The 21555-nt window shown below is 39.7% G+C and overlaps 1 protein-coding gene across 12 annotated transcripts in view; it reads left to right on the top strand.

Moving 5' to 3' along the window:
- The window catches only part of LOC6051146 (calcium/calmodulin-dependent 3',5'-cyclic nucleotide phosphodiesterase 1A), a 660139-nt gene that overhangs the window by 556311 nt on the left and 82273 nt on the right, over positions 1–21555 (top strand). For 9 of the 12 annotated variants that reach the window (XM_038257817.1, XM_038257816.1, XM_038257821.1 and 6 more), the window contains one exon: positions 628–1044. The exons of the other annotated variants lie outside the window; for them this stretch is intronic. In XM_038257817.1, the coding sequence (XP_038113745.1) occupies positions 628–1044 (417 nt within the window). The remainder of the gene's footprint in view (positions 1–627; positions 1045–21555) is intronic. 12 annotated transcript variants of the gene reach the window in all.

Raw genomic sequence — 21555 nt, 5'->3', positions numbered from 1 at the left:
AAAGTTAAATAAAAAATCACCAAATTTTTTTACCGTGTATTATTTTCCAGTGTAGTCCGTATCCATACCTACAACTTTGCCGAAGACACCAAATCGATCAAAAATTCCTTCAAAAGATACAGATTTTTGAATTTTCATACATCATTTTTGTATGGACAGCTGCCGAATTTGTATGGAAAATTATATGGACAAACTAATGATGCAAAATGGCTTCTTTGGGCATACCGAAGGCACCAAAAAAGTTTCAGTCGGATTAAAAAATACAAAAAAAATCGAATGACCGAAATCCTAGAGAACTGCTCAGCAGACATATGATCATTTCACTTGGGTTAATTTTAGTCTATTGAAAATTAATTTAAAATAATCCAGTAACCTTATTTGAAGATAATCCTGATTATGCTGAGAATAGCAATTGTATTTATGAATTAATCAACCTGCGTAATAAAATGAAACTTGCTCAAATAATGAAAAATTCTTCATAGATTGTTCGATGTTGTTCCACATTTTTATCAAGATAATCTAGACACATCCTAAAACCCCTCTCCCCATCTGGTGCTCACCGGCCAATTTTCACCCATTTCTTCCATTTTTCTCTCTTTCTCTTTCTCTAACCATCCCACCCCGCAGTGGCCAGCTCGCCGGAGAACAAATTCACCAAAGATGATCTAACGGTGGCCCCGCGGGAACAGTCGCCCTGTTACGACGCCACTTGCCACCAGCAGCAAGGCTCGACCGCGGCCAGTTACGGTTCCTGCTCGACGTCGGCGTCCTCATCGGCGACCTCCCACCACCATCACCACCAGCACCACAACCAACCGTCGTCGGAACATCACCACCTGGTGCAGCAACAACAGCCGAGGCCCCCCTCGTCTGGCCCAAATTGCCACCCACATCCGCACCACCCCCACCATCATCATCATCATCAGCACCACCACCCCACCGCCGCCGCAACAACCCACCAGCAGCAGCATCCGCATCAACCGGGGTGCTCCTCGCCGGGGTCGTCCTTTGGGGATTGCTGCGCCCGGAATGGACAAATTGCAAGTGAGTACAGCAGCGTCATTCTTCTTTCTTCCTAATCATTTCACTGTTGTCGTTTTATTATCTGCTTTTGGTTGATGAACGAACGACCTCCGGCTGCATGCAACTTTTCTTCTCCACCGGAAAGGTAGTTCATCTTACTAGCACTCAGTATCTCTAGCGGTTTGATTACACTTTTGCCCTTAATGCGTATGCGTAGATGAGCAGCAGTAAAGCTGAGCAGAACAACAAAGACAGACCTTTCCCCCTCTAGACCAAGGTAATCAATTCTGCTGCTAAATAGCCGGAAAGCCCAGATATTATCTTGGGGATCTAGATTATTTTCTGGAGTATCATTGTATCAAGATACTTTGTTTACAGGGTTTGCTAAATTTGTTTTGACCTTTATGACCCCTTCAATGATATTGTTTGTGTTATTTTGAAGCTCACTTATCTGTATAAAAAAAACTAGATTAAAAAATATCCGGAACCATCATTCAAAATATCCTTGGATAAGTAATCGAATCCTGCTAAACGAGTCTAGAAGTTCGAAGATCTGGCAACTCTGTATCAAGTTATGACCACTTAAGTGTTTTCAATGTACTTTTTCGAAGCAAAGATCTCACTTACATGTCGACGTCGTCGTGCTATCTTGTCGCACCCGCCATTTTGACGTTCCGAGAAAAACGCGTTTTAATGTTTGACCTTGAATATACAAAAACGAGAGCACGCAATGTAAACAATAACAAACACGTTTTGTTTGGCTCACCATTCTATGCATTGTCCCAAAGTTTGGTTGAAGTTGGTTGCTGGAGTCCCGAGTTATAATTACAAATGTTTACGGTAGTCTAGCTTGTCCGTGCGACAAACGCATCCTGACTTTCCTGGCCTGAAATCCCTTTGGCCTTTTGTCGCACTTACATCAATTTTCATGGAGTGACAAGATAGCACGACAAGATTGAAACTACTTTCATATGTAAAGTGACAAAAATGCACGGAGTTTTTTCGGTTTTTGTTGAATATCTCAGGATTGAAATCGAATTTTGGGGATCTGTGAAGGTCAAAAGGTGAGGCATTGTGAGCTGCACAAAATGGCGTTCTTAACTCAATTTGGCCCAAAATGCACGTACGACAAGTTAGCACGATGGCGACGATGTATGAAAAATGAGTCCAGATCCATTATCTAACCTTTCGTTTGATAGGTTATCAAAATACAAACCAAATGACGTAGGCTTAGTGATTTTTCACGCTTAAAATTTGCAAATTTCATGGGGGCTTAATTTCAAAACATCAAATTTCACGCAAATTTCACGGACCGTAAAAATGTTAAAATAACTCTAAAAATCTTTTGTTTGAATCACAAAAACTATTTTTCATGCTTCATTATAAATTATTCTTCAATAAATAAAAAAATCTTTCATAAATTTGAACGTGACACAAAAAAAATCTCCTAATTTTCAAAGAAGATTCCACCTAGTTTATGGATGGGCTCTAGATACATTTTGAAATAAAGTGTAGAGCATGCGTATTCTCATTTATTGAACTACTTTTTTTTACATTCGACTTATGAAGTTAAACAGTTTTCGCTGATTTGCTTCATTTTATTGAATTCCATATCAAAGCACACAGTAAAAAAAACATGGTTAAATTACATCGAAAAAGGGGTACATCTTATATGTCAGAAAAAAGCTTTTATTTCACCTCTAATAATGTGTAAATTTACATCTAGCAGACGCTAGGAAAAAATATCCGTAATCCTAAAAAACATCAAACCGGCGAAAGTTATATCTAGCTTACTAAGTCCGCGCCCCAACCCGCACGGCCAACTTGCCGCTATGAAAACTAGACGATCAAAGCCAATGTACCTCTATGTACCGTATATGCAGTAAATACAGTAAACAATGTACGGGGCACATAGAAGTACATTGACTTTGATCATCCAGTTTTCACAGCGGTTAGTTGGCCGTGCGTGTTGGGGCGCGGACTTAGTAAGCTAGATGTAACTATCACTGGTTTGATATTTTTTTAGGATTACAGATATTTTTTCCTAGCGTCTGCTAGATGTAAATTTACACATTATTAGAGGTAAAATTAAAGCTTTTTTTCTGACATAAAAGATGTACCCCTTTGTAGATATAATTTTACCATGTTTTTTTTTTACTGTGCAAGATTTAACAATCTTGTCCAACAAAAATGAGTTGAATAATTTGATTTTTTGGCGACATTTAGCACATCAACATGTTGTTAAAGGTTTTCATCTCCCTTTTCAAAGTTTCAATTTTTCATAAAAAATAAAAAATTATATAACTTGTAACGAAATCAAAATTTTTAATTCAAGATGAAAACAAAAAAAGTAGTATTTAACTTTCACGGGAATCATCCACCCAAATAATCAAATTTCGTTGAAATTAAACAGGACTCAGAAAAAATGTGTAAAGTTTTTTAAAAATGATTTCAAAGCTTTCATTTTGTTTTGTATAAAACAAAGTATGATTCTATTAATTTCTTTTGAATTTTATACCTGTCAAATGAAATAGCAGTAAAATTGTTATTACAGCGAATAAAAATATTACTAAACTAAGTATGTTTCTAAAAACACTGAAAAATCTGAACAATTCTTCTAATGGTTCGTATCAAGCTTTTCAATTGAAAACATTTAAAATTTTCATAAATAGTCTGTATGGTTTAAATATTTATTATGTTGTTATTTTGAAAAACAAAAATGATTTGATAAGACTGATAAACTTCACGAATTGCACGCCATCCACGAAATCGTCAAAAATCACTAACCCTATGTTAGTAATTGAACAAGGGTATTAACTCACTTAATTCTACAGCAGTTCATAAGATTATGTGTATTAGGATGTAACAAAAATGACTTTTTGGCGGGCATTCAGGGGTTTGTTCCGGTGGGCATACTGAGCCTAAATCCCAAATATGAGCTTGATTGGACGTAACAGGAGCTGGCGCTCCGCCCTTCAATTTTAAATGGGATTTAACCCGTAAAAAAAGATTTTTTCAAAAATGTAACTTTTTGAGGCGTTTTGGCCACCAATGCGTTTACCAAAAACATCACTGGCGTGTAGGCCAGATCCTTGCGCATCTTTTGGTATAAATAACATTGAAGTTTGGAGCATCCTGGAGCTCGGTACAGACCTTCAAAGTTTGGCATTTTTTCGAAAAATCGGCCCCGGCAAAAAAGATATGCGTCGCACCTCGCGACGCCCGAGACGCTATTTGACACATTCCGCCGTGACGTTGCAACGCTTTGACTTTTCTTTTTTCAGTATTTCGGCTGTAACTCAAAAATTACATTGAAAAGGTACATATGTTATTGCAGATTCGGAAAGTACATTAAATTTCCTATAAGAAACAATGTTGAAACTTTATTTTAAGGGAATATTCTATTTTTGAGAGGGGGATATGTAGCGTGACGTTGCAACGCGTGACTTTTTCTCAATCCTGGCACAATTCATGTTTCGCCAATAACTCTGCTCTGTTAAACGGCAAATTTGGAGTTCTTCTTCCATTTTTAGTGTAAAATTGGCCAACAAATCGAATGCAATCATTAGTTTTTCGAAAAAAATAAACCTCGATTTTTGAAGACCGCTTACATTTCGTGACGTTGCAACGCTCTGTTTTTGAAAACAGGGTTTTTCGTTGCGTTGCAACGTCACGAAATTATAGTTTCAAAATAAATCATAGTTTTTGTTAGGCTGAACAACTGTAGGTTAAGATTTGATTATAAGACATAAATAGACAGTACAAGGACATGTGAATTGATTGGCCTGCCCATGTTAGACCCCCTCCCTCTATTCTGCTTTCACAGTTGCAGTACGATTTACGAAGTTTTCCAAAGGGTTTTCAAAATATATTTTTTTGTATTATTCCATTATCACGAAGGAAACCCCCACCCCCCTCTCCCGTCCTCTATCCATGTAACGGGACGTCCATGCATTACGTAACGGCGTAATATCAAGGGGGAGGGAGGAGGGTTCGAGGATTTATACAAAAAAAGTGTATCGGAAATGTATTTCTAGGGGGTGGAAGGGGTCTAAAAATATAAATGTTTTGTTACGTAATGCACGAACGCTTCCTTAATATTTTAATGGTTTTGGGAAACTTACAAAACACGTGGAAGTTTTAGAAGGGAGGTGAGGAGCTTCAAGTTTTCAGGAGGGCTTATTTTGAATTTATAAATAAAGGGCCCATAACGTTTGTTGATGGCCCCTAAGGGGTGATCTGCAAACAACGTAACTTATTTTGTTGACTTTTATGCTCTTTGATTTAAATTTGAGGAAATGGGGTGATTTGCAAACAACGTAACTTATTTTGTTGACTTTTGTGCTTTTTGATTTAAATTTGAGGAAATAATAAAACTGTTTACCTGCGCAACATAACATTTTTAATTGCGAACAACTAAACGTTGCATACAACTTATTTAGGCAAGGGTTCGTCCAACAACAGAGTGACAAAAGTTTGTAAAAAAAACAATCGAATCACGTGATTTTCATTGTTAAGTGAATTTCACTGTAATTTGGCCTACTTAAGGGTGTGGGATAAAAAAAATCGTTGCGTTGTATTAGAATGAACCCTCACGTAAATCAGTTAATCATAAAGGGGCCATTCAGTAACCACGTGATTACTTTTTTGAAAGTTTTAGATTTTTTCCCCCTTAAGGAGCGGCCGTGGCTGACTGGTTACGGTGTTCGCTTTGTAAGCGAATGGTTCTGGGTTCGATTCCCATCTGCTCCCAACGAGAAAGTTAAGTAAACAGAATTTGAAATGTTGAATATGAACGAAAAATCAAAGTCGCTCGAGGCGGGGTTCGATCCCCCGTCCTTCGGGTTGGTAAGCAAAAATGCTAACCACTAGGCCATGACGACTTGGTAAGCTTGGACTGGAATTAGGAATACTGTAACAGAGAGCGAGTTGTGGCGCTATAACCACGGCAAATAGTGTCCAGGGCATTCGTGGAAATACAATGTCCCATCCCAGAGGGTCCCGGAGTACCAAACCCTCTTAGCATGGTGTTCCCAACAAATAAAACCAAAATCTTGAAGCGTATGGTGGTGTGTCCCCACGCTTCTTCCTCCCCTGTCGATTCAGAATTGTGTTGTTGTTCGAACACTCAGTGCTCAAACTCAACCCAATTACGAGTCATCTCTGCGATACGGCTTTACGCAGTAGGCCTGGCCGCTTTAACGCTTGTGATGTTTCAATGCATTCTAATGCAATGGCGCACTGCAAATGTTAATAAATGACAAGAAGAGTGCTGACGTCATCTAACCTAAGGCACTCTCCAGGATCCCTTCGAAAGATTGGCTGCGCTAGGGTCTGATTAGATTAGATTAGATTAGATTAGTTTTAGATTTTTTCCCCCTTTTGAACATCGGTCTATTTTGATTTGTTCAACAAGTTTCATAAAATACTACTTTTTTCGAGTTGCATACAAACTTAAGTGACGGAATTTGTGAATGACCCATGTACAATTCTTTTGTAAATATGCTCGGAAACATTATATAAAAAATATATAATATTTAGTATCCTTTTATCTTCAATAACCAACTACGCATTCACCTTTTTTACCATGTGGCCAATATGATTTAAAATTTCGTGACGTTGCAACGCAAACTTAAACCTGTTGTAACTTTGGATCTAGACAACCAATTAAGTCGCTCTAGATTGCATTTGAAAGCTCTTTCCAAGTACAAAGAGCATCCGAAATATCAAAATGATTGAATGTTTAGTTTTTTGTTGACATAAACAAATGTCCCTTTTTCGTGACGTTGCAACGCAATAAAATGGTAAACTTACACTAGTTTGAAAAAATACTTAACTTAAGATAAACTGCAAACCCATGACATTTCCGTTTAGTACAACTAAAAACCTACAAAATGCAATCAAAAGAATATTTTTTGGATTTTATTTCGCTGAAAACCAGGAGTTTTTAGAAATTTTTTAAAACGACGATTTTATCACGAATTGATTCATAACCTAACCAACTTGTACAAAATGATATTCAAATGATCATTTAATGAAAACCATGATTTTTGAAGCTTCAAGTAGTCTAGAATCGAGGAAAAATATCCAAATAGCTCATACACGCTTTTCAAAATTTCATCCTAAGGTGTACATTGCCGGAGAATGTGTCATTTGATTTTGCTGGGACCGACTTTTCGAAAAAAATGCCAAATTTTGAAGGTCTGTACCGAGAACCAGGATGCTCCAAACTTCAATGTTATATATACCAAAAGATGCGCAAGGATCTGGCCTACACGCCAGTGATGTTTTTGGTAAACGCATTGGTGGCCAAAACGCCTCAAAAAGTGACATTTTTGAGAAAATCTTTTTTACGGGTTAAATCCCATTTAAAATTGAAGGGCGGAGCGCCAGCTCCTGTTACGCCCAATCAAGCTCATATTTGGGATTTAGGCTCAGTATGCCCACCGGAACAAACCCCTGAATGCCCGCCAAAAAGTCATTTTTGTTACATCCTAATGTGTATTCCTATTTGAGTTAGATAAATCATTTTGAGAAAAATCTTTACAGTTTCACAAAAACATAAAATTTCACGGGATTTCACCGAAAAAGCCAAATTTCACGGAATTCACGCTCTCCGCGAAATCGTGAAATTTCACTAACCCTACAAATGAGTCTAGAAGTTTGAAGATCTGGCAACCCTGTTTAATGTTTTGTAATCATCAATTAAGTTATATTTATCTACTTTTTAAAGATGGGTTTCCCTAATTTGTGTTAACTATGTCCAAATCCATCATCCGATCATAGATCGTTAAAATTGATGAAAAAAAATCTTTTCATACAAAAGATCCGACACATTAAACGCCACCGTTTGGATGGAGTTTTGAATATTTTGATTTTCCCCATAGATTTTTGCGGTTTTTCCCATACAAACTCCAAAGATAAAAAGCAACCCTTATGCCTTAACCGATTTGGCTCAAAATTTCTCAGTTACTTAAGTTTACTTAAAGAATAAAGCCTTGCGGATATCTATTAAGATTTTCCAAAATTTGCCCTTGGTTTTCGAGGTTTTTTTTTTTTTCAAATCTTTTGTGAGAACCCTTTGTCAAGTAGTGAGGAAGACCTACCACACTGGTACATGCAGTTGTAAAAAAAAACATATTTTCCGGAAAATGACATTCCAGCAACTGATATATAACCTAATCCTCATTATCAAACAGCCAGGTCCGGGTTCCACTCTTCAAAGGCCGACCCCGTCTGGCCAGGTGCTCTTTTTATTTGCTCCTTGATGCCCTCCAGGATACAATGCCCCCAACGAGGACAAAACATGACGAACCTGCTGTGGACTCTCCGGTGGTACCAACTCCACTGTGAAATTGTTTAATCTTCTCCCCGATCCTTGGGACAGCCCAAAAGAGGCCGACCGACCGGACCGACAGGAACGCTCTGTCCATTAATTTGCTTAATGCGTCCTCTCTCCCGGTGCCATTCGGTCTGGGAGGTAATCAATTATTGGAGTGACTTCCACTTTGGGGTCCGTTTTGAGCCGGCTTTTCCTCGGACAAAGGTCAACGACGATGACGAGGTGTGCGTTTAAGGTTGAGCTCTTCTTGGATTATTGAGTTACTAACTCTCGTGTCATGTTGCTTATGATGGCTTCTAAGTGGTGTCTGTAATAACTCCCGAGTCAGAAGGCTTTGGGTGGTGTCTTTTAACACCCGTTGGCAAGTGGGCATCAGGTTGGGCAACAGAGGAACTTTTCATCATGGTGGACACTTCCTTTGAAGTGTATTCAATTAGCAATTTGAGATATATCTTGATTAGAGAGGTTAGTCTCTAGGGGGAGGACTCTAATGCATGTTGAAAGATGAAGAGTTGCTTTTCATCTTTCGATGATGCCTAAATTTTATGATTAATCATTATTTGAAATTGAAATCACGGTGAAGACTTGATCAACGTTACTTCAACAAGACGAACAATTTCAAAAATATATTAAGAACGGTGCAAAACTGATCTCACTATGTCTGCAATGTAATACAATTGCTCTATTTTCGCGTTGCAATTATGCACGTGGAACGCGAGCTTTCACCCAACTCTCGGTCGACAACTAACTGAGCACTACACTCTGCCTTTGTACAGTGCTGCCAGCAGTGTGCTGTTTACTTCTCAAGAGCACTATGTCCAAGCTCAGCTCAAGTCTTGAACTTGCACCCAGAATGTGGGTTAAGATGGCGGTTGTGGTTGGGGAAATTCAGAGTTAAACCATGTCTAAATCTTAGAATTACCTTAAATGCCAAAAGTAAAATAGGGTAGAGGACCCAGTTTTCGCCCTGCTCCAGTTTTCGCCCACCTACTGGATTTAATCTATATTTAGCAAACTCATACCGTTTTTTGGTAGAATTGGTAGGCTCTTAAGAGCACTTTATGAAAACGCAAAATTTTATCAAAAATGAATAGGTAAATGATAAAAACCTTGTAGAAACTTAAAATCAAATAGTTTATCAACGTTCTACAACAAATAGAACCAAAAACCATAAATTGTCATCAAATTCTCATAAAATTTCCTAGATTGCCACTATAAAGTGGGCGATTTCTGGGTCCTCTACCCTAGTAAAGTTCATAAAAATAAAAAGGTTCAATCCAGTTCAACCCACTGATCCCTCCGAGCATTACTTGGGAAAACATTTTCTTTCTCTTTTCCACCACCGGCAAGATGACGGAAATTCAACGTTGTTGAGTTGGTACAGAAAAGCTTCACTTTCGTTCGTTCTTTAATTTGATAAGCAGGAGTTGGTGTTGGCGTTCAACGCCAGTGCTGCCAGCCGGTGTGCCTTCCTGCCTAATGAGAACAAGTGTTGTGCATAAACAAGAAGGTTTTATGTTCTACATTGTATGATACCCAGCATGAAATGCGATGCAACCAACAGTCTCGACCAGCAACGTAGATTTGAAGCAGTCAGTGCTTTGTGTGGACGTACCAAAAGGGTACTTTTAAGGGAAAAGGGGTTTCTCTTACTTATCAGGACAATTTGTGGTGAAGAAAGTTTATTTTTGTCGTACTGTTCATTGGACTCTGAAGCAGGCAACAGAGAGTTGAGGTAAATTGAGTAAATTTGTATCTTTTCAGTCACTGATTGAATTATTGACTGATTCTAGACCAATTGTGACAATCAGGTAATAAACCGTCTATCATGCTATCTTGTCGCATTTGCATTTTGGGCCTAATTGAATTAGAAGCGCCATTTTGTGCAGCTCACAATACCTCAACATTTGACCGGATCTCAAAAATTCGATTTCAATCCCTGTCACTCTTCATATGAAAAAAGTTTCAATCTTGAAATGCTATCTTGACACATCCAGAACACGTTTGACACACCCACTAGTCCAACTACCGTAAACAATTGTAATTATAACACGGGACTTCGGCAACCAAATTCAACCAAACTTTGAGACAATGCTCAGAACGGTCGGCCAAACAAAACGTGTTTATTATTGTTTACATTGCGTGCTGTTGTATTTGTTTACTCAACATTAAAACGCGTTTTTCTCGAAACGTCGAAGTGGCGGGTGCGACCAGATAGCACGACAGCGTCGAAATCTGATTTCATTTAATATTGGATGAAACCAATAAAGATATTATTTCAATCTTTACTTTCTAAACAAAAATTAAATAGCTTTCTGGATCATGAACCTCACATAGTACAGCCATTTCCCTCGAATTGTGGAAAATCCGGTTTCCTCTTACCCACGTGGTGAACATAATTGGATTGGCTTAATTTGATTAACGAGCCCAAATTATCGTGAAATTGTGGTTTGCTGCCCTGTGGTTTCATTTACGGAAGCGCCCACTTCTGCTTTCGTGGACGCTGATTGATTTAGTTGTGCGATAGATTTGGCATAATGAGATTATTCACAGAAGCATGCCCTTCATGAAAATTACATCGTGGCTTGTAGGTTTTTCCATCTTGAATGATCTTTGTTTTGTTTATAAACTGTTTCATTCAACACTATTGCTAACATTCCTGAACCTTCGCCTAGAGATCTACAAACAGACATGGCGGGCGCCGTTGATGGTCATTGGCTGTTGATATGGGAATTATCACTAGTTCACTGATGCGAATGATTGGTTTTGCTGAGAGCATATTGTGGCCCTGTAAAGAAACGAAGAAGAACAACCTCACCCTGATGCTCATGCTCAAATTGCTTCATTCAAAACTATTAATTACTTGGCACACGTTGATGGAAAAACCTGTCAATCACTGCAAAACTTTATAAAAGCCTTCATCAAACCTATCAACATTTACGAAGCAAACTCGCCACTTCAAGATACTTGTGAAAAGCATCCCAAAAAATGTTATCAAAAGTTAACATTCTCACCTTCACGAAAATGCTTCCGAACCTAGGAAATAACAGTAAGTTATACTTCGAGTGTCGTTACTCGCACACACACACATACAATCAGGCTGTAGATATTTTCCCGGAAGAGACAGGTAAACGACGGCAAAACTTTGCCATTTTCACAACTGGCTGCGCACTAACGAGAACCCCATTTCCTCATGGCTCCCGATGGCGGCACCCAACCGCACACTTTCATACATAAAACAGTACCCTTTTCTTTGCGCGGGATGTGAACACGAGGTTTGTGGAGGTTTGAAGAAATTTTCAGTTGCCCAACAATCTAACATCCATCAGAGAGGAAAACGGCCTCAAAAAATCTCAGCTTCGTTCTCTAAAAATGTTCGCCCAAAAAAAAGTGCAGATATAAGGATTCGATCTCGAGAACCTTGACCTAAGGAGAAATTGCCTTTACAGCATCGGTCATCACACCTTAGGTAATTATAACAATCGCCGAATTATGGCATTCAGAGTTTTGCCACCGCAACTCGATCGGCGGTGAAATTATCACGCGGGGAATTAGTGGACAGTGACAATCAAGCAGGGAACGATTCCAGGAAAGAAAACCACAGATACTTTAACTAAAAACTAATTAAACTGAACTATATTTAGATAACCACACTGTTTGCGATCCACGGGGCGAGTGTGCAAAGTTTTGACAGCGCGCGCTTTTCCTGCTTGCCGTGCTTGCCGTTGCGTGCTTCTTCTCTGTCTCTCTCTTTCGTCCGTTTCGCTCGTTTCGCTACTGTCAGGTTGGCAGCGTTGCATCGGCTGCACGCTGAACACTGTTTGCGCGATGTTGGGTAAACTCGCGCCACTTCAAAACGTTCGGGTGTAGACCGAACACAGAGAACTGTTTAAATCAACTACTGTGCTCAGACGAATTGGTTTACTCTTGGTCGTCTACTTTTGCGCAAAATTACACTGTTTTCAAGAAGAGTCGTGTTCCTGATATGCGTTACATTCCGCGCATCGATCCCGCCAAGTGCCCTAATGAAACGGTCTCCGATCCGTTGAGCCAACGGTTTGCAGTTCCGGCCGTATCGCTAGACGACGACGGTACCCGACCTTAGCCATTAGTTTAAATATGTCGCAATTAAGCTCAATGGTAATAGTAATGATGATAATGGAACCCACAGGATCTATTCCATTCTGCCCACCCTTTCCCTCCCGTATATACCTTAAGTGCCGAACGGTGTTTCGCCGGGATCCACCGTCGTCAGGAAGTCCTGCAGCAGACGGCGAAACTATCTCGCACCAAGCCAATATGTCACGACACCCTCGATGTTGTTGTTTATTGCGGCATGGCATGACCGGGCTAAAGTTGGCTAGGAGTTGGTCGCTTAATGGAAAGGCCAATCGAGGGACGTATATGACAACGTTCATATACACTCTGCAGGATAATGCAAGCTCTGCGGGTGCAGCTGAAGCCATTCGACAAACACGACTAAATGATCCTTGCAAGTTTGCTCAGTACACGTGGGTCAGCTGACGTGCAGGGATAGTAAATTACTATCGTTTGACCGGGTGGGGACATGGATATCATTTTAAGAGAGAATAAATTGTCGCTACAAGGTTGTTCTACAACCTATCAAAAGAGAATTTCATCTAACAAATTTGGACCAATAAAAAACCTTACTACAATCCAACTTAGCAGTAAAAGATTCAAATTTTGCCCAGTCACCAATACATCAAAATTTCCGACGCATCGCGCTCCTGACAACTAACGAGCTCAGCCATTCCAAGCGAAAATTGCTAGGCGTTGAAAAGCACGTTTCCCGTTCAATCGCCAGTTCATTGATTCCCGTAATCAAAAGCTGCCTAGAATCACATTTCCGGAGCCTTTCATCAACCAGTTGCATTCATTTAGCCTCCAGTAATTACTTTACCGTTAGTTGGAGCTTTTCTGTACTTGCGGATTCTAAACGCAGGATCACCATCTAATCCCATCCTATTGTTACTTCCATAAATTGCACAAATACTGAACCCTTGTAATTCTATGCATGTTCCTGCATGTCAAGGGATACGTCCCTTTCGTGCAACCCTTCTCATTTTCCGTTATCTCGATGGTAGCCCGTGATTGGCGACCCTACCACATGTTTGTGTGTGTGTGTGTGTGTGTGTGTGTGTGTGTTTGTGCTACACCATCCGTCATAAAAGTTCTGCAGCATTTGCGTGATTCGACCGATTCACCGACTGTACGCACAGTAAACCGGTGTTATCTCTTGTCACAGTCGTCATTTGCAAGCAATCTTCGATATAGAACCCTGAAGAATTTCAAAAATACCGCTTGAGTCGATCTCTTTCTTTTTGCGAAATCTGCGCAATAAGTATCAATTTCAGTAGCTTTGAAGGGAGTTAGACAATCGATTGTTTTGTTTGCAGTATGTTCTTTTACCGAATCGAGCCACGTAACCCAGTGGTAACGCTTCCGCCTCGTAAGCGGTAGATCGGGGTTCAAATCCAGGCTTTGACCAACACAACTGGTGATCTTTTCCCTTCTGGATTCGATTGCATAGTAAAGGGAAGGTAGTGTATCGTAACAAACTGGACCTTATCAAGACACCTTAGGAAGACAACCTATGGAATGTTAACATTACCCAAGTAACATTTTAGGCTTTATCAAAGCTGTCACAACCGCTATAAAACCTATCAGCCAAAACCAGCATTAAAACCCCTTAGTCGTAACAAACTCCCCAGAACCTTGATAAACCCCACTTAAAACCCAAAAGGACCTCCGCAAAAGGTTGTTACGGCCTATTTATAAAACCTACATAGGAGTTCAAGGCTTTACAACTGAATCTTAACAACATCCTCAAAGCCTTGATAAAACCTTTGTTAAAACCTAGTCAGGAGTTATGGAAAAATGACATTTCATACGTCTTCAAACGTCTTATGCCAAATAGGTTTTATTTTGGCAAAAATAAGTCTTCGTCTTGCCAAATGAAATTATGGAGATGGTTTTCAAAAATGGCGATGATAAAAAATAGATATTAGAGGTAAACCAAATAGTTTGAAAGCTAATTTCTCGCAATAGATGGCTCAAATTCAACTGCGGTTGAAATTTTATTGATAACAAAGGGGAAGTAGGGCCAAAAAATTCAACTCGCTTCATCAAAAATCAATATTTTGTAATCACAGTGTTTAATGTTAAAATATTTTATAAATAAATATTTTATTGCAATTCTTTGAAAAAAATGTTCAAAATATTTTTAAACATCTATTGCTATATTAATCATACCAGAAATTCAGGATAAATGTGTGTTTTTATCAAATTTAAACCACATTTTTCAGTTTTCTATTTTTTTAAATCAAGATGGCGGTCAATCATATTCAATCAGAGCACGCGATTAGCGCCATATTTATGCACTGCTATTTGGCCGCGATAAATGCTCTTTTAGGAGCTTATGGTTTTAAGTTAGCTTTTTACATGCCTAATGGCACTTGACAGCTACTACACCCTAGGTTTTAACAAAGCATGCGATAAAACCGTTTGGCATGGCATTGCCATCTGGTTTTCAAGCCTCTATTAAAACTTTCATAAAACCTTATTGAAAGCCAGTCGGCTTTTATTTCCACCCGGTTTTATGTCCGAGGCATGAAACTTTGTTAGAACCTATTAATTAGTTCTTGCTTGTTGGTTGCGGTGAATGCCCAAATAAAACTATTAAGCAATCAAGATGCTACAATAAAACCTCAATAAAACTTCGTGGTGGCTAGTTGGTTTAAAAATTTTACTTGGGTAACCTTAACATGTTAACATTATTTTGACCGTCACTGAATCCGCTTTGTAAATGCCGGCCCCGATACTCTTCACGGGTGTTCCCCTCAGGAACAGGGAAAGATTTACTTTACTATGTTCTGTTACTGATTCTCCTCTATCTCGATGGCCTCTTCGATATCGACGAACGTAGAGTCCACTGTATTATGTACACATTTCATTAGCTGGAACAAGAGCTGAGTTGTCAGAAAATTCGTCTAATCCCGTTTTAGTTAGAAACCATAAGGATTTAAATGGGGAATCCGACAAGCCGCATACACCATTTAACTTGACAGTTCGACGATTTCATGCTATTTTGTCGCAGGTCGCTTTTTGACGTTCCAAAAAAAAACGCGTTTAAATGTTTGACCTTAAAAACAAAAATTATAGCACGCAATGTAAACAATAACAAACATGTTTTGCACGGTTAACCATTCTGTGCATTGTCCCGAAATTTGGCTGAGTTTGGTTGTCAGAGTCTCGAGTTATAATTGAAAATGATTACGCTAGTCGAGCATGTAGGTGTGTCAAAAGCGTTTTGACCTGAAATCCCTTTGTCCAGTTGTCACACTTACAGCAATTTTCAGTGTGTGTCAAGATAGCACGACAAGATTGAAGCTTTTTTATGTTAAGAGTGACAACAATGCTCGGAGTTTTAATAGTTTTTATTGAATATCTCAGGACTGAAATTGAATTTTGGAGATCTGTGAAGAACAAAAGGTGAGGCTTTGTGAGCTGCACAAAATGGTGTTCTCAACTCCATTTGGCCCAAAATCGATGTGATACAAGACAGCACGACAACGTCGAGCTGGAATCTTTTTTCTCCTGACAGTGCTCCCAGTCAGTCAGAGCGATGATTTGCAGCCTTCCGGTAGGGGTCGCTCAGTGGTGTCATATTGTGGCTCTAGCGATTGATAGCGGGTAGCTGCCGGCGACGGCAGGCTCTGTTGATAAATTGTTCACCGAGTTGTGACCCACATATACAACCAACGGCCTACAATAACTACACACACACACACTCACAGTTGTGACGCGCGATATGTAGAACAGCCTGTTGGTGTCATGTTTACAGAAGAGAGCTACACTACACGGCACAGGATGGCATTTATTTTCAAATGAAATTTCGGTATCGCGCAGCGTGATAAATCGTGGAAAACAGAGTCCAGAATTTGTACGACCGGGAATGTTGTTTCAATGCAAATTGGATGTACACGATGGTGGCATCCTCCCTAAGGGGTATATCGATCTGCTGTGGGATGTTGTCCACCCACCTAACGTCCAATAACCATAACAAACCCGGCGGGGGCTGACCGCACTTTTATCGGCAATTAATTAGCGACAGGGTCATTTCTGTTTAAAAATATGGACGTTATGGACGCTCCAATATTAGCTCCCGGGGTCGGTTGCGATAGCCGCCTACAGTGAAGCCCCGGACGTTTGACTATTCAAACTGTCACTTAAAAAATAAATTAATAATAATTTTTTTTACATTGATGATCCAAATGTGCTTTTTTTATTTCGCCTTTATCAAACATTACCCATGAAATGATCGTTAACCTTCACCGCCAACCGTTGCCAGCAGGAGGGAGTTCTCCATGATAAGGTCCACGTGCCGACCCGATGAAAGGCCCTTTTATTAGGTTGATAACGGCCACGGGAAGTCAATTGGTCCGTGGTCTGGTCATACGTAGGTCAATTTCACGTAAAGGACACAACATAATAAGAGCCTCCCCAGGATAGCACATGCGTGAGAGGTTGGAAGGACAGCATCAGCCGAGGGTTGGAGCAGCGTGTTTCCAATTTATGAGATTCAATAGTGCAATTTCATCAGAGAATATACATACGGGTGCGGTCGATTCATCTGTCAACTGAGTAATTTTTATGAAGCAAAAAAAAATAAAATCGTGGCTCAAACTTTGTTGGGGCCTACCCTATGACCAAAAAAACCAATTTCGTGTCATTGGTTCACCCATATTCAAAAAAAAGTTGACTTGGAGACGGAGATTTTAGCGGATGGCATACTGGATTTCGTCATGTTTATGCGATTATCCTGCACAGAAAAAAAAAACAATTCCCGTTATCGTGAATTATGTTCATGAATATGAGAACCACGATGAAACTTATTCATGAGTATGGTGCATTTGCACTATAAACGTGAATATCCACAGTTTTTTTTTTATTTTGAAAGGATCTATAGCTATTGTGTTTTATATGTTTATGGAACCTTTTCAAATAAAACTCTCCTTCCTGGTTCTCAAATTCATGAACAGAATTTACGATTTCGGGAATTGACTTTTTTCCGTGTAGAGTTATCTCCAAGGTATCTTCAATCAATTTTCCCTTGGAGTTGAGGTTTTTGGGAAGGTGAAGGGTCTAAGGAGCCACTCTAGGCAAGTAGTTACAACTGTTTTCGAATTCTTCGTGTGTTCTCAGCCAGGGCTGCGGAATCGTGTCATATTTCAAGCGACTCCGACTCCGACTCCGGCTTTCTGAGTAAAGTCGACTCCGACTCCGGCTCCGGCTTTCCCCAAATTGTTGACTCCGGCACCGACTCCAACTCCGACACCTAATCTGTATTTTTCAATTTTCAATTCGGTTTTATTGGTGAATAATCAAGATGCAATAAGTTCTTTTGAGGTACATAACAGAGTTTTGGAGTTCCTTACAGCTGTGTGTTACATCATAATCCATTTTGGAACAGTTATTGCTTGTAAATAAAGGTGTCACCAAGAGTAAGAAAAAAATTAAAAAAAAACTTACTAAAATTGCAAGGGAAAGGGGATAGAAATAGAAAAAGCTTAAAACTAGATCACAGTTTTTTTATCCTTTATAGATGTGCTTGATCATCAGCTCCCCAAGGGCCAGGAATTGCTCCGCCTTGTTACGGCAGGTCCGAAACCGCGTCATCATCTCCCCTGCGAGAGCAAAGAACTCTGGCAGGGTAAAGAGATCTTCTCCGGTAACTTCTTGCTGGGCCGTATTGCCACTGCCGGCAGCGACCACGCTGGCGAACGATCGCCCCCATCCAGGAGGGAACGCTGAGTTGTCCGCTGGAACCGTACGATGACCAGCTGCCGGCACGGTTTCACGCCTCAGAGAGGTGTGATTCACTGCACTTCACACAGCGGGGCGGGAGGTTGCAGTTCCGCGAGCCGTGGCCGAATTTCTGGCAACGGTGGCATTGTGCTGCGTCCGACGGGTTCTTTGAGTAGAACCGCCAGTTTACCCAAAACCCGTCCAACGCCTTAGTTCGCCGCAGGTCTTGAATTTTGACGGTGCCGCGGTCGAAGTACAACAGGTACAGGGTGTGTGTACCTGTTACTGTTGTCTTCCGCGAGAGGACTTTTATGTCACGCGGCGTTATTCCAGCACCCGAGAGGTCCTTCTTGAGGTCGGAGATTGGGCGGTCTTGGTACCCCTGCAAAACGACCTTAACGGCAGTCTTATGCACGGGGTCGAATGTGTAAAACTTGAAGTTTTGACGCTTCAATTTCTCCACAACCAGGTCGAAGTTCTTTTCGTCAAATGTGTAAACTTGCACTGACGACTTACCGATTTTCAGACAATACCCGAGGCCTTCCAGCAACTCGTCAACATCGTCCGCCAACGTGTCCAAAACAAAAATTGGAGGTGGTCTACGTTCCTTTGGAGAATTGTTCTTTTTTGGCGTCGACACTTTCTTCCGTGCACGCCCGTCATCGTCGTCGTCGTCGGTAGCGCTGCCACCGTCGGTGTTGTTGATTTCTTCGTCGTCGCTCAGCATCTGGAACTCGTTCCTGATGGGGATGTTGGCGGATGTTGATGTGCCACTGGTCGTGGCACCGGAAGTACCGGAACGGGTTCGCACTGGTGATCTCGGAACGTATCCGGGATGTAGATACTTTTTGTCGATTCCATCTGCGCTCACGCTCCCCTGCGCGATAGCGGCCGACACGGCGTTTGTTTGTTTACCTTTTTGCACACGGCCGGTAGACGAACTTCGCGGGTTTTTCGAGGCCGCACTCGAACTGCCACGGCCACGGCCGGCCTTTGGCATGCTGGAGAAGCAAACTCGCGGGTAATCACTATCAACTACGGCGAAAAATTTCGAAAAAACGGTAGAGCACAGAGCACTTGACTGCTGCTTGCTCTCGTGCTTACACGGAGGTGTTGAATCTAATCTGTGTTTTAAATATAAAAAAACGCATTTTCAGCACAACAATTTTCTGATTAAATTTGAATCCTGTTGTTTGAAAAATTGGAACATTTTATTTAACTGCTTTAAATTTACATTCATTTTTTTAAGTTAATAAGCTTGCTACACTAATTTTCAATTGTTTTTGTTTTCAGCAAGTTTTCATTTACTGAAAATGTCAGTAGTGCAGATTTCAGTAAATTTAACTGAATTCAGTAATGAGAATTTGGTGTGCAGTAACTATCAAAGATAACCTGGTTTTGAAATAAACAATTTTCAAAGTAACTATTTTTTAAAGCTTTTTTGAATTTATTTGAGGAGAGGTACATGGACATTTTGTGATTCAGTCCAGTACACACTTTAAACATACAAATCATGAGAAAATTCTAATATTTGAAAAATAAATTAAATTATTTAATCATATCACCTTTAAGACATTTAAAAAAATTAGACTTGTTCAATGATATTATTTAAGGATTAACATTTTAAGCGTTTTTTGGAGAAATTGTAAACATTGGGGTAATCGATATATCTAATAAATTCAATGACTCGTATATGCAAAGTTGCATATGCAAGGCATAAGAGCGCCGGTTTAACTGTATTTCAAAATCAGTTGCAACTTACTTTCGATATTTTTCGTCACCTTGAATTGTTTTCAGCACGACATTTTGATTTGTTTTTATTTACATACAAAATGGGCATTTTGCGTTCCAAGTAGAAGATTGATGTAATAGTTGATAATTTTTAAAAACATAGTTATTTTTGTCAAATACTGATAGTGAGCCTTCCAATCACAATAAAAATGCTTCGAAAACATCATGGTATCTGATAAATACCTTGAACCAAAAAATAAATTAAACAAAAAAATGTCAACGCAGTGCACGAAATTCAATAAGTAAATATAAAATATAAAAAAATGGGAATTAACCTGAATTTTAACAAATGTTGAACAATAAATAAGTTCGTAAATTATATTATTTTTTTTGACAACTCCGACTCCAGCTTCGACTCCGGGTCTATCTGAAATTTACGACTCTGGCTCCGATTCCGACTCCAGCTCATAGAATTTAGCCGACTCCAACTCCAGCTATTAGAATTTTGACGACTCCGACTCCGACTCTAGGTCCCCAAAAAGACCCGACTCTACCGACTCCGGCTCCAACTCCGACTCCACAGCCCTGGTTCTCACTTATAAATGAAAAGCTTTCAATTTTTTCCATCTATTATTGCGTGACTTATAAGTCGCCCAGGCTTTTTTGCCTTCCTCACTTTACTGAAGAAAGGCAATAAAATCACTCGAAAAACGAACTTTTTAGTTAGACCTCCTAGACCTACCTTCATTTGTACTATCGACTCAGAATCACCAGCTGAGCAAATGTCTGTGTGTTTGGCTGTATGTAGACATGTGTACCAAATCAATGTCACTGGAATATCTTGTCACGGGCTCAACCGATTTTGGCCGGAATGGTTTTAATCGATCCGTCTTAACATCCCCTAAGTTGCTATTTAAATTCATGCAGTTTGCTCGTGTATTTAAAAACTTATGTTAAAAAAACTGTTTCATATTAATTTAAAATTATGGTAAAAAGGGTGGTTTTTTCATGAAACCCTCACATGTTATACATTTTTAGAAAGCATATGAGAAGACCTTTCTTGTGGATTAAGAATTTTCAAGATCTGACTTACCTATCTAAAATTACAAGCAGTTTAAAAAATGGTCTGAATTTACATAACCTCAAATGGTCCCGTCTGGTCGCCACGAAAAAAGCTTTGTAGAGGGATGCCATTTTCCTGAAAGGCGGTGTCTGTATAATCTTGACAAAAAGTCTGTAGGAAGTCTGTTTTTTTTACACGTCACTTATTTTTATTAGGACCTCTTAGGTGCTGCGATCACGTTAGGGGAGATCCATAAACCATTGTAATCATTCTAAAATTGAGAGGAAGGCACCAACCACCTAAAGGTGGATTAAGTTACGTTTTTGGCAACGTAATCTGACATGGTTCTGAAATTTACCTTGCATTCAAAATTGTATTCTCGTCCGATTCTAGGATTCTGCGACACTAAATTCAATGAGTCCAGAACATTCTCGTTGGGAGCAGATGGAAATCGAGCCCAAGACCATTCACTTACAAAGCAAACATCGTAACAATTCAGCCATGACTGCTCGCTACATGGATAAAAAAAATAAATTGGAACACGAAAAAAATCTCGATTTTTAAATTA

This window comes from Culex quinquefasciatus, chromosome 2 (assembly GCF_015732765.1).
Source record: "Culex quinquefasciatus strain JHB chromosome 2, VPISU_Cqui_1.0_pri_paternal, whole genome shotgun sequence".
NCBI lineage: Eukaryota > Metazoa > Arthropoda > Insecta > Diptera > Culicidae > Culex > Culex quinquefasciatus.
The sequence above is the reverse complement of the archived record's forward strand: the minus strand, read 5'-3'. Positions and strand labels throughout refer to the sequence as shown.